General features: G+C 47.4%; 1 protein-coding gene across 1 annotated transcript; it reads right to left on the bottom strand.

Annotated features, from left to right (window-relative positions):
- Positions 1 to 1,400: 1,400 nt before the first annotated feature.
- On the bottom strand, positions 1,401 to 8,491 carry LOC125520206 (Aldolase superfamily protein). The gene is made up of 13 exons (XM_048685053.2): positions 8,335 to 8,491; positions 8,118 to 8,232; positions 7,938 to 8,016; positions 7,772 to 7,847; positions 7,591 to 7,674; positions 7,411 to 7,515; positions 5,889 to 5,969; positions 5,733 to 5,797; positions 4,555 to 4,624; positions 4,397 to 4,474; positions 2,023 to 2,120; positions 1,803 to 1,938; positions 1,401 to 1,714 (listed from the first exon to the last, which is right to left on the bottom strand). Exons 1-13 carry the CDS (start codon positions 8,389 to 8,391, stop codon positions 1,568 to 1,570), a joined length of 1,191 nt encoding a protein of 396 aa, XP_048541010.1. The 5' UTR covers positions 8,392 to 8,491; the 3' UTR covers positions 1,401 to 1,567.
- Between the last annotated feature and the right edge of the window lie 10,159 nt (positions 8,492 to 18,650).

Below are 18,650 nucleotides of genomic sequence, written 5' to 3'. Positions count from 1 at the left end.
TTTTTATTCATTTCTGCTATAAATAATTCGGGACAGAGGGAGTATATTATCTGTCAAAAAGATAAAGAAAGGTAAGATTGGAATTTGAAATATGTGAGATCCTTGCGTCTAGAGTCCTCAAAGGACAAAATTAGCTTTCTTCTCAACGGATCGTCACTTGCACTGAAAATAAACACTATAGCTTCTATTTTTACAAAAAAAGCATCGAGATCTCTTATAAAATTCATTATAAATGCAAAGCATCTTAAACATAATAAAAATTACATCGAGATACTTAGACCATCAAACTACAAATACTACCGCTAATGAGCCGATGACGTGCCGTTGTCACTGCTCTCATACCAGAGCCGGTTTGACCTTATTGATGATAGTCGGGAAGTCTTCATGCGTGTGCCTTTAAGAACGAGAGCCCTAGACCTGCAATCTCGTCCTTGAACCCTTGAACCGTTATGAAGTGCCTAACACCATAACTCGCCGCCGCACACGCATGACGAGAACTCTAACCTCACCGTGCCGAGGAGACGGCAGGAATCTACGTTGGAGCTTTGTCGATTCCGTTCAAATGATGAACTTGAAGAGGATCGAAGCCCGGAAACCAACTCGACAAAGTTGCGCCTTGATCCGCCCAAACGCCGCCTTGCGAGGACTAAAAAAATCCTAACCTAAACTACTAGCCAAAGCAGAGGCATTGGGACTCTCCTCCCCGCCATCGGCCGCCAGAGTGGCAGGCAGAAGGAAGATGAATCCACAGGTTAGCTGGTGGTGCTTGTAGGTGAATTGTAAACCCTAGCCTCCGCTGGGGAAAAAGAACAGTCCGCTGGTGCGTTGGTCCTACGGGGCCTTACTTCCTGACCGCCTACTATGATAAATTATACCATCGGCCCGTTTCAGTGTTTGTAGTTGTCGCTAGGTGGTCTATGAATCTGAATGTAATTTTTATTATTTCTGATGTTTTTTTACTGCATAAATAGAAAGTTTTAACGCTCCGCTAAAAATGGATGTACTAGTACTTTATTACTCACACAATAGTAGTGGGTCTGATACAATTTCCACAGCGTCACGCTGGGAGAGAAGACTCGCACTGCAAGTTCAAAGGGGAAGGTAGGCGGAGACAGTGTCTCGCATTCTTCGATGCCCTCATGCCCACGCCGCTCTCGCAGTCTCGCCTATTTAGCTGTTACGTCTGGGCCCTCGGTCATGGGCTGCTTCCCTTTGCTCTTGGGGGTTTGCTTGCTAACTGGGCCTCTCTCTGTCTTTGGGGTTCATCTTTTCTCCTTTTCACCTTCATCGCTTCACGTACATAGCTAACTCGTGACAGAGTCACTCATCACTGTGACCATCTCAAATGTGAGATTCTCACACATTTTCATGAAACGATGATGTTTGAACCACCCGGAGCATAAAAGAAACTGTCGCCACAAAATGCCTTCATATTTCCACAAACGATTCAGATTTCAAGTCCGGCAGACATTCCAAGGACAAAAGTAAACATGTTGACAGGAACAAACAAAACACCCTTTGTTGGAACGAAAATACCAAGAAAGAAGAAACGGCTTCAAATTGAAGTTCAAACATTGGGGGGTGGCCAGATCTTGACGAAGAGCTCCTCCACGCGCCGCGCCTGGTTCGCGTACCCTTCCAGCCCAGAAGCAAGCAGCTCCTCCGCCGCTGGCCCCATCGCCGCCGCCAGGCTCAGCTGGTCCCATTTCACAAGCTGCGTTCATCACAACTACCCACTTAGCACAAATACCACGTCAAAACTATACTTTTGTTCACACATGATATGAATAAGCCAAACGAACCTCCTCTTGGCTGAAGTTGTACATCTTGTCAAGCGAAGGAGTCAGCCTCTGGACATAACCGTACTTTTCATCGGAATCGGTCACAGATTCATCCAAGGACTGCAGTATCTTCAGGGGCGCGATGATGTAGTCGATCCTAAATATTCAAAAACATTAATTAGTACAGTACCTACCAATTCAGATCCAGTCTATATTAAGGGGAAAAAGGGCAAGTATTTACCCCAGAAGGCTAAACACGTCTTGCTTGTTGCGCACGGCAGCGGCCATCAACTTTGTCTTGTACCCATTCTTGTGAATGTACACATACGCTTTCTTCACCTGAAATCCAGATCAGAATCATATATAAAGTCCAACTCCTAGCCAAGTAAGTAGCACAGCATATTATGTAATCCACTGCAAATATGGAAAACTCGACTCGACGCCGTGTTATCTTCAGCATCTTAATTGGGGAGACACGAGCTCCTGAATAACCCTACTCTTGTTCATTCAAACTTTCCTTATTATTTTCATTAATTGTTCGATTAATCTATTCTCACCAAAAAACAGTATAAGTGTACTGCCATTCAACCCTAGTTCCCTTGCAACTGTCATTAACGCTATTTACGATATAGCATGGCAAACCAGCATATGATGTGCTAAAAGAAATTGATGCCCAGAGCTCTGCCTCGCTGCTGCACTGTGACACGGACGAGGCGACAGCAGCACTTGCGCACCTAGGCTGCCCCATCGTCAACTTGCTGATCACCTACCTCGGGATCCCCTCACGGTAGGCCGACCAACTGCTGCCCAACTGCAGCCCCTAGTTGATGGGATTGCCGGCCAGCTCCCCTCTTGGAAGGCCAACCTGATGAACAAGCCTGGGCGGCTTGCGCTGGTGAAGTCTGTGCTGAGCGCCATCCCCGTGCATCAACTACTCGCCTATGCGCCGCCTAAGAAGACGCTTCGTCAAATTGAGAAGATTGAGCGCGGCTTCTTGTGGGCCAGCCGCGCTGCCGCCAATGGAGGCCACTGCCATGTCAACTGGCGCCGCGTTTGCCGCCCCATATCGTACGGAGGCCTGGGTGTCCAGGACCTGGAGCGCGCTGGCCTTGCTCTACGGCTACGATGGCTATGGTTCTCGCGCACTGACCATGAGCGCGCCTGGAATGGCCTGGACCTACAATTCTCTGCCGAGGAGCGAGCACTCTTCTTCGCGTCCACCACGATGACCCTCGGAAACGGAACAACGGCATATTTCTGGGAAGACCGCTGGATAAATGGGCAATCCATTTGCGAGATCGCCCCGGCACTTTACAAGTGCATACCCAAACACCGGCGCAAAATCCGGACCGTCGCTGAAGGACTGCAAGGCCATAGCTGGGCCAGGGACATTCATGGGACCTTGGGCATACACGAGATTGGCCAGTACCTTCAAGTCTGGCTGGCGATCGAGCATATCACGCTCTCGAACACCCCTGATCAGCTAGTTTGGAGATGGACGGCCTCCGGTATATACTCTGCTAGCTCATGCTATCTTGCCACCTTCCAGGGATCCATGACTTGCTTCTCGTGGAAGCTCATATGGAAGAATTGGGCGCCGCCAAGAGTGAAGTTTTTTCACTGGTTGGCCAGCCAAGACCGGTGCTGGACGGCCGACCGCTTGGCTCAACGCGGTCTCCAGCATCAGCCAAGATGCCCACTCTGCGACCAGGCTCCCGAGACGATGCGCCACCTCCTCTTGGAGTGCCCCTTCGCCAGGCAGACTTGGCACGAAATCCTGTCCTGGCTACGGATGACCACTGCAGGGCCAAGCCACGAAGATTCATTGATGGACTGGTGGCTGCAGGCAAGGCAAAACACGCCAACACTGATGCGTAAGGGTCTAGCCTCCATTGCTCTGTTGACACCATGGATGATCTGGAAACAGCGCAACGAATGCATCTTTGAGGGCGCCCAGCCCCTGGTTCAGGTCCTGGTCTCGAAGATCAAAGAGGAAGCCAAGCAGTGGGCAAGAGCGGGCGCCCACGGCCTACGCGTCATTCTGCCGCCCACCTGGGACGTGCACTAACTTGTATCTAACCTCCTAGGAGGATTGTATCAAAACTCCATCTTTTCAATGCAATGAAATGCAAAAGCCCTTTGCATTTTCTCGAAAAAAAAATGATGAGAATTTTGCATCAAGTAAAAGGAAACAGTACAAAATGGGCAAAGTACCCAGGACAGAGAACACAACAACAACAGAAAGGACTGGAAATGGTCAGCACATTTTCCCTGTACAGGGAGCCCTGTTCATGGGCCAGACCCCTCTACAAGGAGGCTAATGTCATCTTGAATGAGGCGTGCTGCTACTGAGCACATGATCGTAGTTTGGCTTTCAAGAGATGATGCGAATCAAATGGAATTTTAAAATAATAGTCAGTGCTATTACTTGCTGGTAGTGACCGCAAAACTTTTGAAATTTTCACTTTTTAGCACAAAACACAGCTAAAGAAGAGTACTGGGGAAAGCGACGCCAGGAACATTAAAAATTGCAGAACTGCAGAGTAAAGAAGCCCTGTTTCCAGATATTAGCTTATGCTGATAAACACAAAAATGAAATGGTAACTGATGCTAACCAAGGCAAGCCCAGCATCTTCTCCCTTCTTTAAAGCTTCATCAATCTCTGGGTCACCAGAGTGATTCTTTGCCCAATCCTGTATAGTTTATCTTCATTGGTCAGCATAACATCTACATTTTAGCACGAGGTAATGAAAACAGAACATGGTAAATTTACCCGAATACGCCCCACAAATATTTGTACGACTGATGCACCAGCTTGCGCTGCAGCTGCTGCTTGTGCAAAACTTAAGAAGAAGACACACACAAGGCTTCAGTTATTAACTATCGGGTCAAAGCTACAAATTCTACAGAGAAAAAATATCTTTCCAAAATTGCCTTACCATCTTACATAAATTGAAAGTCTATGTAAGTGCACCTACAATAGTGCATGTCTTTTCGTAGTAAACATGTTCGTCTCAATAACTAGTAAGGCCTGTTGAGTTGTCTTGTGGAGCCTCCCATACAAAGGGGTGCTAACCCTCACAAAGATATGAAAATCTTTGAGTGAAGTGCATTGTAGGTCCTCAAACTATTTCAGAGGTGTCACATAGGTCCTCGAACTATGAAAAGTGTCATCCAGGTCCCCGAAGTGCAATATGCGTGGCATACAGGGTTTTTTTCGAAAAGGGGGGACTCCCCGGCCTCTGCATCAGAACGATGCATACGGTCACATTTATATATAAATAAAGAAGTTCAACAAGGTCTTAAAGTCTGAAAACAAAATAACGGCAAGCTCACAAAGAGCCACAACGCCAAGAAACAAAAGGCCCAAAAGCCACAACCGGCTGGCATAACAAAGATAGGTAAACTAATTGCTTATCCTATTACATGACCGCCATCCAAACCGGTTGAAGATATCCCGCGCTACCATCTCCCACCGGACAGATCCAGTAACCAAACGCTCCATTTTAGAGGTCCTCGAACTATTTTAGAGGTGTCACGTAAGTCCTCGAACCATTTTAGAGGTGCCACATATGTACACACTTATTGCACTTTGAGGACCTTCGAGGACAATCCCACAATTACTCATCATGTGAGATGAGTACTTCACTTGTAAGTTACAAGACAGATTGGACTGACAACCTCTCCTTGTGCTAACACCAAAGAGCAATAGGTATTTATGTTGCCGACAGGCAAAAAATGGGATACTGTGGCCATTTAGCCCTCTTCAGCTTTCTACAAGTCCCACGCTAAGTAATTTAAAGACAGTTCTGTGGTTCCAAATTGCGACAAGAAAGAAGTTTCAGGCACCAAAGCATTGTAACATTAAAGAAGAGAGGGAAAAACATTCATACAACTCCCAGCTACAAGAAATATGGTTGGGACCAAATTAAGCAAAGTGCACGTACGTACCTGTAAACGAATGTTAGATGTGTTTGAGTTCCTTCAGATTCAAGTAATCTTGACGCTTCTATACCCTGATGATTGTAAACAAGTTGACGACAAAAATGCATGGTCAGCAGGTATGAACAAGACCACACTTAAGAGATTGATGCAGTGCAAACTTACTTGCCATGTAGCAGGAATTTTGAATAACAGACGTTCTGATGGGATATCATGTTCATTGTATATCTGCAACAGTTCATGCACCTGAACATAGAAATATCAAATAGTTTTCATCAAACATAAGTTCTTTTTGTTTCTTCAAATGATATCAGCCAACAGCACACATGCTTCACTCTGAAGCATCAGCCAGACAAGGCTATGAGTAAAAAGTATATGCCAAAACTTGATAATAAGTAACTACACATGCTCTCAGCCTTAACATTAGGAAAAGATATTACAGACATCAAACGGATACTTGCAGTTAAATAGTACCATCATGACTAAGGTACGATTTGTGGGAATATTGGAAGTGAAGCAGAAGATATTCAATAAGTTCATGACAAATTGAATATGACAGTGATGAAAAGAACTCAGAGCAATCAAAAAAGAAAAACGAAATGATTGCCAAATCTGTTATCAATTTGGAGAGAGAAAATATTCACTCCAGAGCTAATAGTAAAGATTTGGCCAAACGAGGATGGAACCATGACCCGATTTGCTCGCTCTGCTGGAATACTTCAGAGGATGCTGTGCATCTGCTGGCACCTACCTCTTCACTGCTGCGCTATGGCGCCGGGCCTTGCAGCTGTGCCATCTCCCGACGACGCTGGCTCCTGCCTAATCTACAAGCTCACTTCTTCAGTCGTGGGAAGATGGTGCCCACACCATCGCGTGCATGGAGCTTACTGGTGCAGCTTGTGTGGTAGCACGTTTGGAAGGAACGCAACGAGCACGTCTTCATAAATAAGGCATCAACAACAACTACCACATTCTACTGCTTAAAATATGAGCTGGCTAATTGGACAGCCGCAAAGAGGATCAGAATCGATCAACTCATACAAAGACCCAGTTATGGAGCTGTGGTTGCCGTTGCCTGCATGAGCCATATGCAACTAAAATCCTCTTGTAACCGTGTACTACACACCCTGTACTCTCTCCCCCTAATGAATGAAAAGCCGATCCAGCATTTTTGTCAAAAAAAAAATTGTTCTATCAATTAATGTCAAGCTAGTGGGGGGAAACATAGATATCCTAATTCTGTGTACGGTATGTAATATATCAAACTTATGTTAATGTTAATGGTTATTTTGCTCAATATTCAGTTTAGCCCATTAGAAGTAAACAAATCCTTTTTTCATGGAAATTTTCAAATATACTTTAGTTTTGATTACTAAACTAACTGATTACTTACTCATGCATACTTAAGCATCATCAATGTGATGAAAATAAGCTACTATGGTCTACAAATTGATGTTTTGCCCACATCAAAATAACTTGTCATCATTGAGAACACACAAAATATTGGACTAATTAAACTGAAAGTAGATTCAAATAAATGATGGTCTTGGTAAATACTTCACGTTCACGGCATGCTAGTAAAAATACTTAAGTTCATAACCATCTATGCAAATCACAATGTGGGTACTTTGGGTACACAATTCAGTTACACAACACGAGAACAACAAAAGAAGAAAGAAGCTCATACCCTCTGGACGATTCCTTGGGTATCGTAAGCCAATCGAGCATCTATTTCCGTGGACACTCTTCCAGGAACTTGATGAGCCAGCTCAGCTCCAACATTCCCCAGGGCCTGCCAAATTTCGTATCAAATCAACTCGTCAGATGAACAGAACAGGTGATACTGAAACCGAAATGCAAAGTGCACCTTGGTAAGGTAACAGGACATCCGGTCCCCAGGATTCTCCATTGTGTTACATTCACCATCTACCAATGCGGTATCTATGGCACTCTACAAAAAACACGCAGCCCGAGCACTAGTCATGTGACCCTTCCTCTGTTAAGTGTTCACCATCTGCCGGTTAAACATGCCAGTAATAATTTCTCACCTTGAACTTGGTATCCGGTAGCCCTGCGATCCCAAGCAACAGTGAAGAGCTCACGGTGGCCGCCGTTGGTGCAAACCTGCAATTGACCAGCAGTATGATGTATCACTGACCATCGCCCCAACCAGATTCATTCAGCGGAAGTACAGGAGCAAAGAGCGGAGCTTACTTCTCAAAATCATCGAACACGACTGTGTCCGGCACGATCTCGCTGAAGCTGGAGACCACGTCGAGCTCAGTTACGACCGCTGCAAGCAACCCACAAGCAGGTAGCGCGGATCAAGATTCAAGAACACCGCACATCATAACAGGCCGGGGGGCAGGAAGGAAACCAAGAGAAACCCTGTACCGCCTGCGGGGGAAGAGGGCGCGTTGCCGGCGGCGGCCCGTGCCGCCACAACCGGCCTCCGGAGGCTAAAAACCGCGGGCTTAGCCGAGCTTGGTGACGAGCTCCACCTGCCGGCCTGGAGCGGCGATCAAGAACGGGTCAGACCGTGCAAGCGGCCAAATCGAGCAAATGGGAGCTCGTCGGACGGAGGATGAAGAACGCGAGCGAGAGAGTGTACCTGGCGGGGGGCGGGGAGGAAGGGAGACGAGGTGGGTGCGGAAATGGAGAGCGCCATGGGTGGAGCTGGGATCGGGGGAAGTGGGGGAGTGAGAGCGTATATTTACAGGATCGCAAGTCGCATAAATTAGCTCGCCGTTTGGGGTTAGTTCATGATGTGACGACTTTGCCCTCGGATGAGTCCATGGATCATTTCTCTATGTGCGCCCCCAAGTTTGAGTTTTTTTTAAGATCCGGCAATTGCTGTTTTTTCATTGTCCTAACTAATTGCAACGGAAATATACATATTCTTGTGACTAACTTAATCCCGTGCATTGTCATAAATAAAAAATACTTGTCCTCTTTTCTTCTTGCTTTCTTCCGATATTGCTTGGAAACCTTATTTAACTTTAGCAATTTTGTAGAATAAACTTGACCATCTATGCCTTGTTACTTCAAATAAAATTTGTTCCAACATGTCCAGCAACATCTCTAGAATCACAAATTGACTACACAAAGGAAGTGCGTGAAAAACAGGTTAGCAAGTGTTTCCCCGGCGGCCATGTCAATGGACAATCGCTCCTGCTTGATTTAGGTATATCTGCTCATGGTAAGCACAGCTGCATTTCCGGATTTCCCAATTATATCCATGACGAGACCACGATTACATTTAAAGGCATATATTGCTGAATTCAGGATAAGCTCGTACTCATATTTCTTTAATCCTCTTGAAGATAATCCTCGGATATATCAATTCAGCCACCACAATAGATGGCCACAGATAAAAATGTGTTTATATATTTATTTATTTGAGATGAGAAGAATAACCGGTAGAGGTAGATCATTCCAGGAGGGAGACTTAATAAACAATATAATAGACATCTTTAATTTTTGTTAATTACTGAAGTAAAAATGGGATGCTATTCACCTCAATAAAAAAACATAATAAATATATCTATTTTATGCCTAGTCAATTTAGATATATCAACATACAAATCGAGCATGTTTATGGATCCTTGTAACGGGAGTGCTTTGCGAAGGCTTGAATCCATGAAGAATGAATCTTTGAGATTCAGGTTTCAGCTTGACAGAAAGATTGAACACCATTATTTTTGGTCATTCTCTCTCATGCACATTATTAATAATAGTTGCAAAGTCATCTAAATATAACCATTCCAATTCAAATTTGAATGAATGGCTCAAAACAGATGGTGTTTGGCAATGTGTTTGCTTTTAACATGATGGATGTTGCAAGTTGGCCACGGTGACGGGTATTGCGACACGGTGGTCTCGTATGGTCGCCCAACAACATGGTGGATGTTGCAACGGGAGTAGGGTAGCCTTGCAACTAGGTGGTCTTCCACGATTGCCTTGCAACAAGGTGGTTGGTGTAGCGACAATGTGCGGCAGCAAAGTAGCCTTGCAACTGGGTAGTCTTCGTGGTTGCTTTGCAACACAGCAGTTGTCGCAACAGCGGGTGGCGGTGTGTGCAGTCTTCTCCTCTCCAGCAACGCACAAGTGTCTAATTTGATAGCGATGAAGACATCAGACATGACGATTGTTTGGTGGGGAGAAAAAGAAAAACGTGGGGGTTCAAAAAATTCATGTGAAGGAGGATGGGGAAAAGGCAAGAAAGAAGAAAGGTCGTATGGGCTCAGGACACGCGTCGTGACACACACGGCTCACACAACCGGCTGATTTATTTTCAAAAATCAGTTGGTTGTGTCGCACTAGTGCATTTGAATAAGTTGGTGAATATACGCCCTATATGAAAAAAAAGTTATAAAAAATCCAAAAAAACAAGTAAACTTTTTTGGCGGGTAAAAAAAACAAATAAACTTGATCTTCTACTGTATTCATGTAAAAACAATTGGCCAAGGAGTGACTTCCATAGTATTCTTTGTGGAAAAATAAACACTCTATACAAGTTACTATTCACATTTTTTTTCCTTAAAATTTTGGGTTTTTTCCCTTGAAGTTGATAGTAGTTTTTTCTTCATGATTTTTTTTATATGTGAGTACAACAGAAGGTCACGTTTATTTTGAAAAAGATTTTTTTTATTTTTTCTAGTTACTACTATAATTTGTTCTCATATTTAAATACACTCAAGAGCTAAGGGTATTTCCCGGGTTTGGGGCTGAGTACTTTCCTACTTAAATTGTACTGTAGTAGGTGTCAGGTTGTTGCATAGAAAAATATAAAAATGGTTCGGATTCCGCATCCACGTGACATCCGGATGCAAAAGTAAAGCAAGGCTAGTTTGGTAATCCGGACGATGGTTAGTTACTTGGTTAGCATCGATCTGATCTCTATTGAGGTTTAGTTTATTCGCTTAGCTCCGTGCGGGGCTGATGCATAGAGGTTTCGATACCATCGAGGCCCGAGCGCGAGCGAGGAGGATTTGGATAGAGCTTTGCTCATGTGATGAATGTGATGATGCGTTCTTGGATTTGGATAGTGCAACTAGTCTATTTTTTGTTTTCTTTTGCATTGTCTTTTGCGTTTGGGATACACGGTCAGTTTGAGAATGATTGGATCGACACGATCGATGTTACAGTATCTTCAGCCGTTGGCTTGCTAGGGACGCGTAAAATCGCCGTCTCAAGACGAACTGACGCTAAACCTTGTGTTGGGAGTATGATACTTCTTAGTCACCCTTCCCATGTCACTTTTTTTTTGAAAAACAAATTCCGGTCTTACATTCACACAAACAAAACGCAAATTTAATCAAACTTGGGCGAGTTTACCAAATATTTTACAAACAAAGAAAAAAGACACTATTAGACCCGCCGTCGCCTTCGCCGTTCCCCGCCGCCCGCCGCCCTGAAGCTCTACATGCCGAGGAGCCTGTAAAACTGCGTGTAGTCGCCGCCGCTGCCGCCGTCGTCGCCTCCTCCGCGGCCGCCGTCCCTGCTGCTCCCCTGCCCAGGGTTGCCGAGGTGCGGCGGGTTAGACGGTCCGGGGGCGTCCTCGTCCTCGTCGCTGTCGAGGATCACCACGTCGTCCTCGTCCTCGCGCCCATGCTGGCGGGCGGCTATCTCCTGCAGGGCTCGGCGCTGCCGGACCATCTCGTCGCGGAGGTAGTCGTCCCGCGCCCACTTTAGGGCAGCCTCGTCGGAGAAGCCGAACTGGGCTATGGCCTCTGAGGGAGTCCTGGATTAGGGGGTGTTCGGATAGCCGAACTATACCTTCAGGCCGGACTCCTGGACTATGAAGATACAAAATTGAAGACTCCGTCCCGTGTCCGGAAGGGACTTTCATTGGCGTGGAAGGCAAGCTTGGCGATACGGATATGAAGATCTCTTACCATTGTGACCGACTCTATGTAACCCTAACCCTATCTGGTGTCTATATAAACCGGAGGGTTTTAATCCGTAGGACAACATACACATCAACAATCATACCATAGGCTAGCTTCTAGGGTTTAGCATCTCCGATCTCGTGGTAGATCTACTCTTGTACTACCCATATCATCAATATTAATCAAGCAGGACGTAGGGTTTTACCTCCATCGAGAGGGCCCGAACATGGGTAAAACTTCGTGTCCCTTGCCTCCTGTTACCATCCGGCCTAGACGCACAGTTCGGGACCCCCTACCCGAAATCCGCCGGTTTTGACACCGACATTGGTGCTTTCATTGAGAGTTCCTCTGTGTCGTCGCCATCAGGAAGGATGCCTCGCCCCGTCTTTAAAGACGGCACCATTGCTAAGGGAGCTTTGGCTGTCGGCCAAACCCTCCGGCTAGGTGGTTTTCTTATGACCACCTGTTCGGCTTCTGCGCCGACGATGACCTCTCGAGCCATCGAAAACAATCTTCATGTCAACTCGGAACTTGCCGAGCAGTTAGATCCAATAGAGCTTTCCTCCATAAACGAGCTCTTGGATCGCTTCGCCGCCCTGGGAGTCGCTACGGATTACGACCAGATTAAGCCTAAAACCGATCTGAGAGAGATTAACTCTCCCCAAGCCACCCATCACGTTGTCGTGGTAGAGGGACAGTGCGGCGACCCTTCATCTATCTTAAGGACTCGCTACGTCCGGATTCCCGATCCCTCCAAGCCGGATGTCCGCGGAGGGGAGGATATCACTCAAGACCTGAACTTAGAATCAGGCGACAGACTGGATTCATTGGACGACATCCAGGAATCCAAATTTTCGAGTTCGGAAATTCCTCGGCCTCTGAGCCTTAGAAGGGGTAAGGCTTCGGATTTAATTCCACCCACCCACCCGAACATTAGCGATCTATCCCAAATCAGGCAAGAGCCCAAAGAAAACAGTACATCATTACTGGGCCAGATTCCTCCTGGTTATGAACAGGATAAAGGGCTGCCGTGAGGAAGACGCAATTTCATTCTTCTGCAATAATTGCACGGACAAGGGAATACTCAACGCCATAAGTCACCGTGATATTACACGCTTCGCTGACTTAGCGTCCATAGTACGAAAGTACTGTGCGATGGAAAGCGCCCGGAAAACCGAAACAAAATTTTGGGACAATCCGGCCCTTAAGGCAAGCCCAGTCCGAAATAAAAGGGTGCATCATCGCCAGACACCCGGGTCAAACACCAAAAGGCAAAAACCCTCTACAGGGCATGGAACCGTACTGGAAGGATGGCTTAATGGACCCTGTAAAATTCATAGTACAGAGGACGCCACACCAACTCACAGCCTTAGAGCATGTTGGATACTCCGGTAGGTGGCCAAAATTGGCGAAAACCTCCTAATTCCGGAGGCCACAGAAAGCCACCCCAGAGACACCAATACGGTATTAACAGTCTTTGAGACCTTCGCATCAAATAATATGCGAAAAAGGACACTCCGCAGCCTTGCCGAAGTCTACCAAGTGGCAACAATAAACCCATGGAGTGACTCGGCCATCACCTTTAACGCCAGTGATGAACCTAAATTCCGAACAGCCCGAGCACCAGCTGCATTGGTCCTCAGTCCAATAGTGGACGGCTTTCGTCTTACCAAGGTACTCATGGACGGCGGCAGCGGATTGAACCTCATTTATGAGGAAACTCTTCAAAAAATGGATATAGACTGGAACCGCATCATGCGAAGCAGCACAACCTTTAGAGGAATAATCCCCAGTCGGGAAGCGTGTTGTACAGGAAAAATCACACTAGATATGGTGTTCGGCACGCCGGACAATTATAGGTCCGAAGAGGTCACGTTCCATGTGGCCCCGTTCAGCAGCGGTTATCACGCTTTGCTGGGGCGGGAAGCATTCACAATCTTCCAAGCAATACCCCATTACGGGTACATGAAGCTCAAGATGCCCGGGCCTAACGGGATCATCACTCTCACTAGTGTCCGGACGTAGCACTCCGCGCCGAAAACAAGACAGTCGCACTGGCCCTCGAGGCACTATCCGAAGCCCTAGTGGCTGAGGAGCTGACTGCGCTACGCTCTACGGTGAATAGGGACGACGTGGTACTCGACAAAAGATCCAAATCCACCTCCTTTAAACCAGCAGACGAAATAGTCAAATTCCAAGTCCATCCAACGGACCCCAATAAAACAGCTTCCATCGGGGCATAGCTAAACCCTGATGTCGACGCCGCATTGCGAGAGTTCCTACGAGAGAACTGGGACATTTTCACCTGGCACCATTCAGACATGCCAGGAATCCCACGCAGGCTGGCCGAACACAGCTTAAATATCCAAACAGGATTCAAACCTGTCAAACAGGCTCTCCGGCGTTTTTCCGAACCTAAGAGACAGGCTATGGGAGAGGAGCTAGCAAAGCTATTAGAGGCCGGATTCATCAGAGATATAAAACATCCGGACTGGCTAGCAAACCTGGTGACGGTACCAAAGAAGGACAAATCCTGGCGCCTGTGTGTTGATTTTAACGACCTTAACAAGGCTTGCCCAAAGGATCCCTTCCCCCTCCCCCGCATCGATCAAATTATCGATGCGACCGCAGGGCACGATTCGTTGTGTTTCCTCGACACATATTCTGGCTACTATCAAATTAAGATGGCAGAACCAGACCAAGCCGCAACGGCATTTATCACACCATATGGGCCATTCTGCTTCAACACGATGCCCTTCGGGCTCAAAAACGCCGGCGCAACATATCAGCGCATGATTCAGACATGTTTGGCAAGCCAGATCGGTAAAAAGTGGAGGCATACATAGATGATGTGGTCGTCAAAACAAGACATGTTGAATCTCTAGTAGACGACTTGAGGCTCACATTTGATAATCTCCGAACATACGACATCAAGCTCAACCCGGAAAAATGCGTTTTTGGCGTTCCAGCCGGAAAGCTCTTGGGCTTCATTGTATCCAGCAGAGGAATTGAAGCAAATCCAGCCAAGATCCGAGCTCTGTCGCAACTGGATATCCCAAAGGACCTCAAACAAATACAAAAGTTAACCGGATGTGTGGCGGCTCTAAGCCGCTTTATCTCCCGCTTGGGAGAAAAGGCCCTTCTCCTTTACCGCCTCCTTCAGCGCACCGAACACTTCAAATGGACGGACGCAGCCACGGCCGGACTCGATGAAATAAAAGCCATACTGGCAACAAACCCAGTCCTGGCCGCGCCAAACACTGGCGAACCAATGCTATTGTACATCGCAGCAACACATCAGGTTGTAAGCGCAGTGCTCGTCGTCGAACGAGAAGCGAACGGACACAAATTCCCCCTTCAAAGGTCGGTCTATTATGTGTCCATTGTCCTCACTCCCTGCAAATCACGGTATCCGCATTATCAAAAGATTGCGTACGCGGTATTCATGGCATCCCGGAAGCTACGACACTACTTTCAAGAGTGTTCAATAACAGTAGCCTCGGAAGTACCACTTAACGACATTATAAACAACCGTGACGCAACGGGCCGGATCGCGAAATGGGCCATCGAGCTCCTCCCGTTCGACATAACTTATAAGCCACGACGAGCCATCAAGTCACAAGTTTTGGCCGACTTCGTCGCAGAATGGACGGAGGCCGAACTCCCTAGAGAGTACGACACATATTCAAATTGGATCATGCATTTCGACGGCTCCAAAATGTTGGCTGGACTGGGGGCTGGCGTCGTTTTGACGTCCCCCACAGGAGACACAGTTCAATACATACTACAGATTCTATACACGGACTCCAACAATGCAGCCGAATATGAGGCCCTTCTACATGGTCTCCGGATGGCAGTATCCATGGGCATCCAACGCCTAGAGGTGCGCGGGGACTCGAACCTCGCAATCTCCCAAATAAATGGAGACTTTGATGCCAAGGATCCGAAAATGGCAGCTTACCGCAATGCCGTCCTAAAAATGTCAGCTCGGTTCGAGGGACTTGAATTTCACCATATAGCCCGGGAAAATAATCAGGCGGCAGATGTCCTGGCACGCATCGGCGCAAAACGCGATGTAGTCCCCCCCCAACATCTTCTTGGAAAGGCTTTTCAAGCCATCCGTGGTATGGGAAGGGGAGCCGAACAATAACAGCCCGGACCCAACCACACTGCCCGACACCGAACATTCTGACACAATCGGAGGCTCTACCATCGAAATAAAACCTTCAGCCCACGTAATAATGGCCGTCATCGCCCCGTGGACAGAACCATTCCTCGCCTACCTTACTAGGCAGGAACTCCCCGAGGACCAAAATGAGGCACACTGCATAGTGCGGCGATCCAAAGCCTACAGAGTCCATGGGGGAGAGCTTTATAAGAAAAGCACTACCGGAGTCCTTCAAAGGTGCATCTCCGAAGAGGAGGGGCGGAATCTCCTGGCTGAAATCCATGCCGGACTCGGCGGTCATCACGCTGCAGCCCGGTCCCTGGTAAGCAAAGCCTTCCGTACAGGATTTTATTGGCCGACGGCCCGGGCAGACGCTCAAGACTTAGTCCAACGATGCACCGGCTGCCAGCTCTTTGCAAACCAAAGCCATATGCCACCCACCGCCCTCCAAACTATCCCCATCACTTGGCCCTTTGCGGTCTGGGGCCTTGATATGGTTGGACCCCTTAAAGGCGGAACCCACAAGCACAAATACTTACTAGTCATGGTGGATAAGTTCACCAAATGGATAGAAGCCAAGCTTGTTAAGACGGCCGAATCCGGACCTGTGATAGACTTCATATCCGGGGTTGTACACCGTTACGGCGTCCCCCACAGCATCATCACTGATAATGGCACGAACTTTACGGCCAACGAGGTAAAACTCTGGTGCAAAAACATGGGCATAAAACTCGATTATGCTTCCGTCTATCACCCACAAACTAACGTCCAGGTCGAACGTGCAAATGGTCTTATCATGAGCGGCATCAAACCCAGACTAGTGCGGTCCCTCAAGGAATCTAACACGCATTGGGTAGAGGAGCTCGACTCCGTACTCTAGGGGCTGCAGACCACGCCGAATCGCACCACCGGATACACACCATTCTTCATGGTGTACGGCGCAGAGGCAGTTTTGCCTTGCGACATAATTCATGACTCACCTCGAGTGCGCATGTACGAGGAAAGAGAAGCCGAACTCGATCGGCAGGACAGTTTGGACGCATTAGAGGAGGAGCGTGACGTGGCGAAAGCTCGTTCCGCATTCTATCAACAACAAGCTCGAAGATACCAAAGCAGAGAAGTACGGGCCAAAAATTACAACGTTGGCGAATTAGTTCTACGCTTGCCGGACAAGAAAAAGGATAAACTCAAGCCCAAGTGGGAAGGTCCCTTCATAATTGACCAAGTCCTGACTGGTGGAGCGTACCGCCTGTGAAACGCATCGGATAACCGACTCGAGCTGAACCCATGGAACGCAGCCCGTCTTCGAAGATTCTATGCCTAGCACCGGATCCTGTGTTCGTCTCCTTACTCTGTCCATTTTTTATATACTATCCGTCTTACATTTCTCTCCTTCTCCCTTTTTCTCTCTCTTATAACCTTTAAAGGCTCACAAATTGACGCGCTATCCGCGCTCAGTAAACCTGGGGGCTTCTTTAAACAAAAGCTTATTTATACGGGCTTCATGCCTAACACATGTGTCAAACTTCCGCATGTACCTTTTATTCACCATTATATGCATCGATATGACTTAAGTTTTGGCCAAGCTGGGTTGCCTGGCTCCTGTGTTTACCCCTACGTTCCCGATTATTTGGCTAGGTGGTAAAGGGAGCACCTCTGCGATTGTTACTGCCGGATCAGCCGGACGTGTACCTCAGACTGGGTGAAGCCGAAAGCTAGCGTTCTTAAGAGAATATTCGGTCGATGAACTAAAGATGATCTTTTTCTTTATCTATGTGCCCCCAGGCGTTTTTCCTACGTTTCTTTTCGCAGCATGGACATGCACTTTAGGGCATGCCCCCCAGGGAAAGGAACCCCTAACGGAACTATTCTCCCTGGAAGATGTTTCTTACTAACCATGTAATATAACATAACTAGTCGGGCACTTGTCTGTTCACGCACTAATGACCCCTACGCCTGGTCTCCACGCATTCCCCGGTTCGTATATAACCGCATGGGAATTCGTATACACTCCGGACCGTCAGGCCCCGAGGTTGAAGCGCAAAGGTCGGCCATGACAAATGATCTACAATCCGGCTAGAAGGCATTATAAATTTCAATTCGATTACATAGTCATTTTGACTGATTGTATTCCTCTTCAATACCATCTAACAGGCTATCTAATTTACAGTCCTGCTGGGAGTACTTTGCGGCCAACTCTACTTGGCCATACACTAAGCTTATAGGGATCTCCTTCCCATCGGGCCCTATAGGACCGACCTCCGCTATGTGGTTGGGGTCAGCCTTTGAGTACCGCGTCTTCACCATGGCCCAGGCCTCCCTAGCGCCTTGACGGCAGGCTGATATCTTCCACAATTGGAAACGCCGCCGTGCTCCCTTTAGCTTCTCCGCAAGCTCTCCAATACCTTCGGGCATGGAGATGGATGGCCACATGGCCTGGGCGACGCCTTGCATCGCCTGCTGAACCCGATCGAGCAGTTGCAAGAGCTCGGGAAGAAGGTCACCCGTAGAACCGGGCATCTCCTCCACTGGATGACCTGTTAACACACCTACAGACATTGCTCTGTCAGTCGACTTCCCCGCCGAACTTTCTTTCAAATGGTTCGTCCAAGCACTTACTAAATATGTCGCGCCGAAGCCGCTGATTCTCCTTCACGGAGTCTGATAGCTGGGCACAAACATCTTTCAGCTCGACGCCCAACCGGGTGTTGGCATCTTGGAGAACGTTCTTCTCCCCCATCACCTTTAATAGCACCCTCTCACCAGCCTTTAGCTGGCGTAGGAGATGTTGCTTTTCCGGATTCAATCCGGCGCCATCTGCAATTTTATTTGTCAGATTCGCACCAAAGCCGTGCTTCGCAACATACT

Source organism: Triticum urartu, chromosome 7A (assembly GCF_056163025.1).
Source record: "Triticum urartu cultivar PI428250 chromosome 7A, HENAU_Tu73, whole genome shotgun sequence".
NCBI classification, from domain to species: domain Eukaryota; kingdom Viridiplantae; phylum Streptophyta; class Magnoliopsida; order Poales; family Poaceae; genus Triticum; species Triticum urartu.
The sequence above is the reverse complement of the archived record's forward strand: the minus strand, read 5'-3'. Positions and strand labels throughout refer to the sequence as shown.

Coding starts and splice junctions, on each gene's coding strand:
- LOC125520206 (XM_048685053.2), bottom strand. CDS start 8,391: ATGGCGCTCTCCATTTCCGCACCCACCTCGTCTCCCTTCCTCCCCGCC. Junction 5,970..7,410: donor CCCAAGGAATCGTCCAGAGG/GTATGAGCTTCT, acceptor TTCTATGTTCAG/GTGCATGAACTGTTGCAGAT. Junction 1,715..1,802: donor ACAACTTCAGCCAAGAGGAG/GTTCGTTTGGCT, acceptor TGATGAACGCAG/CTTGTGAAATGGGACCAGCT.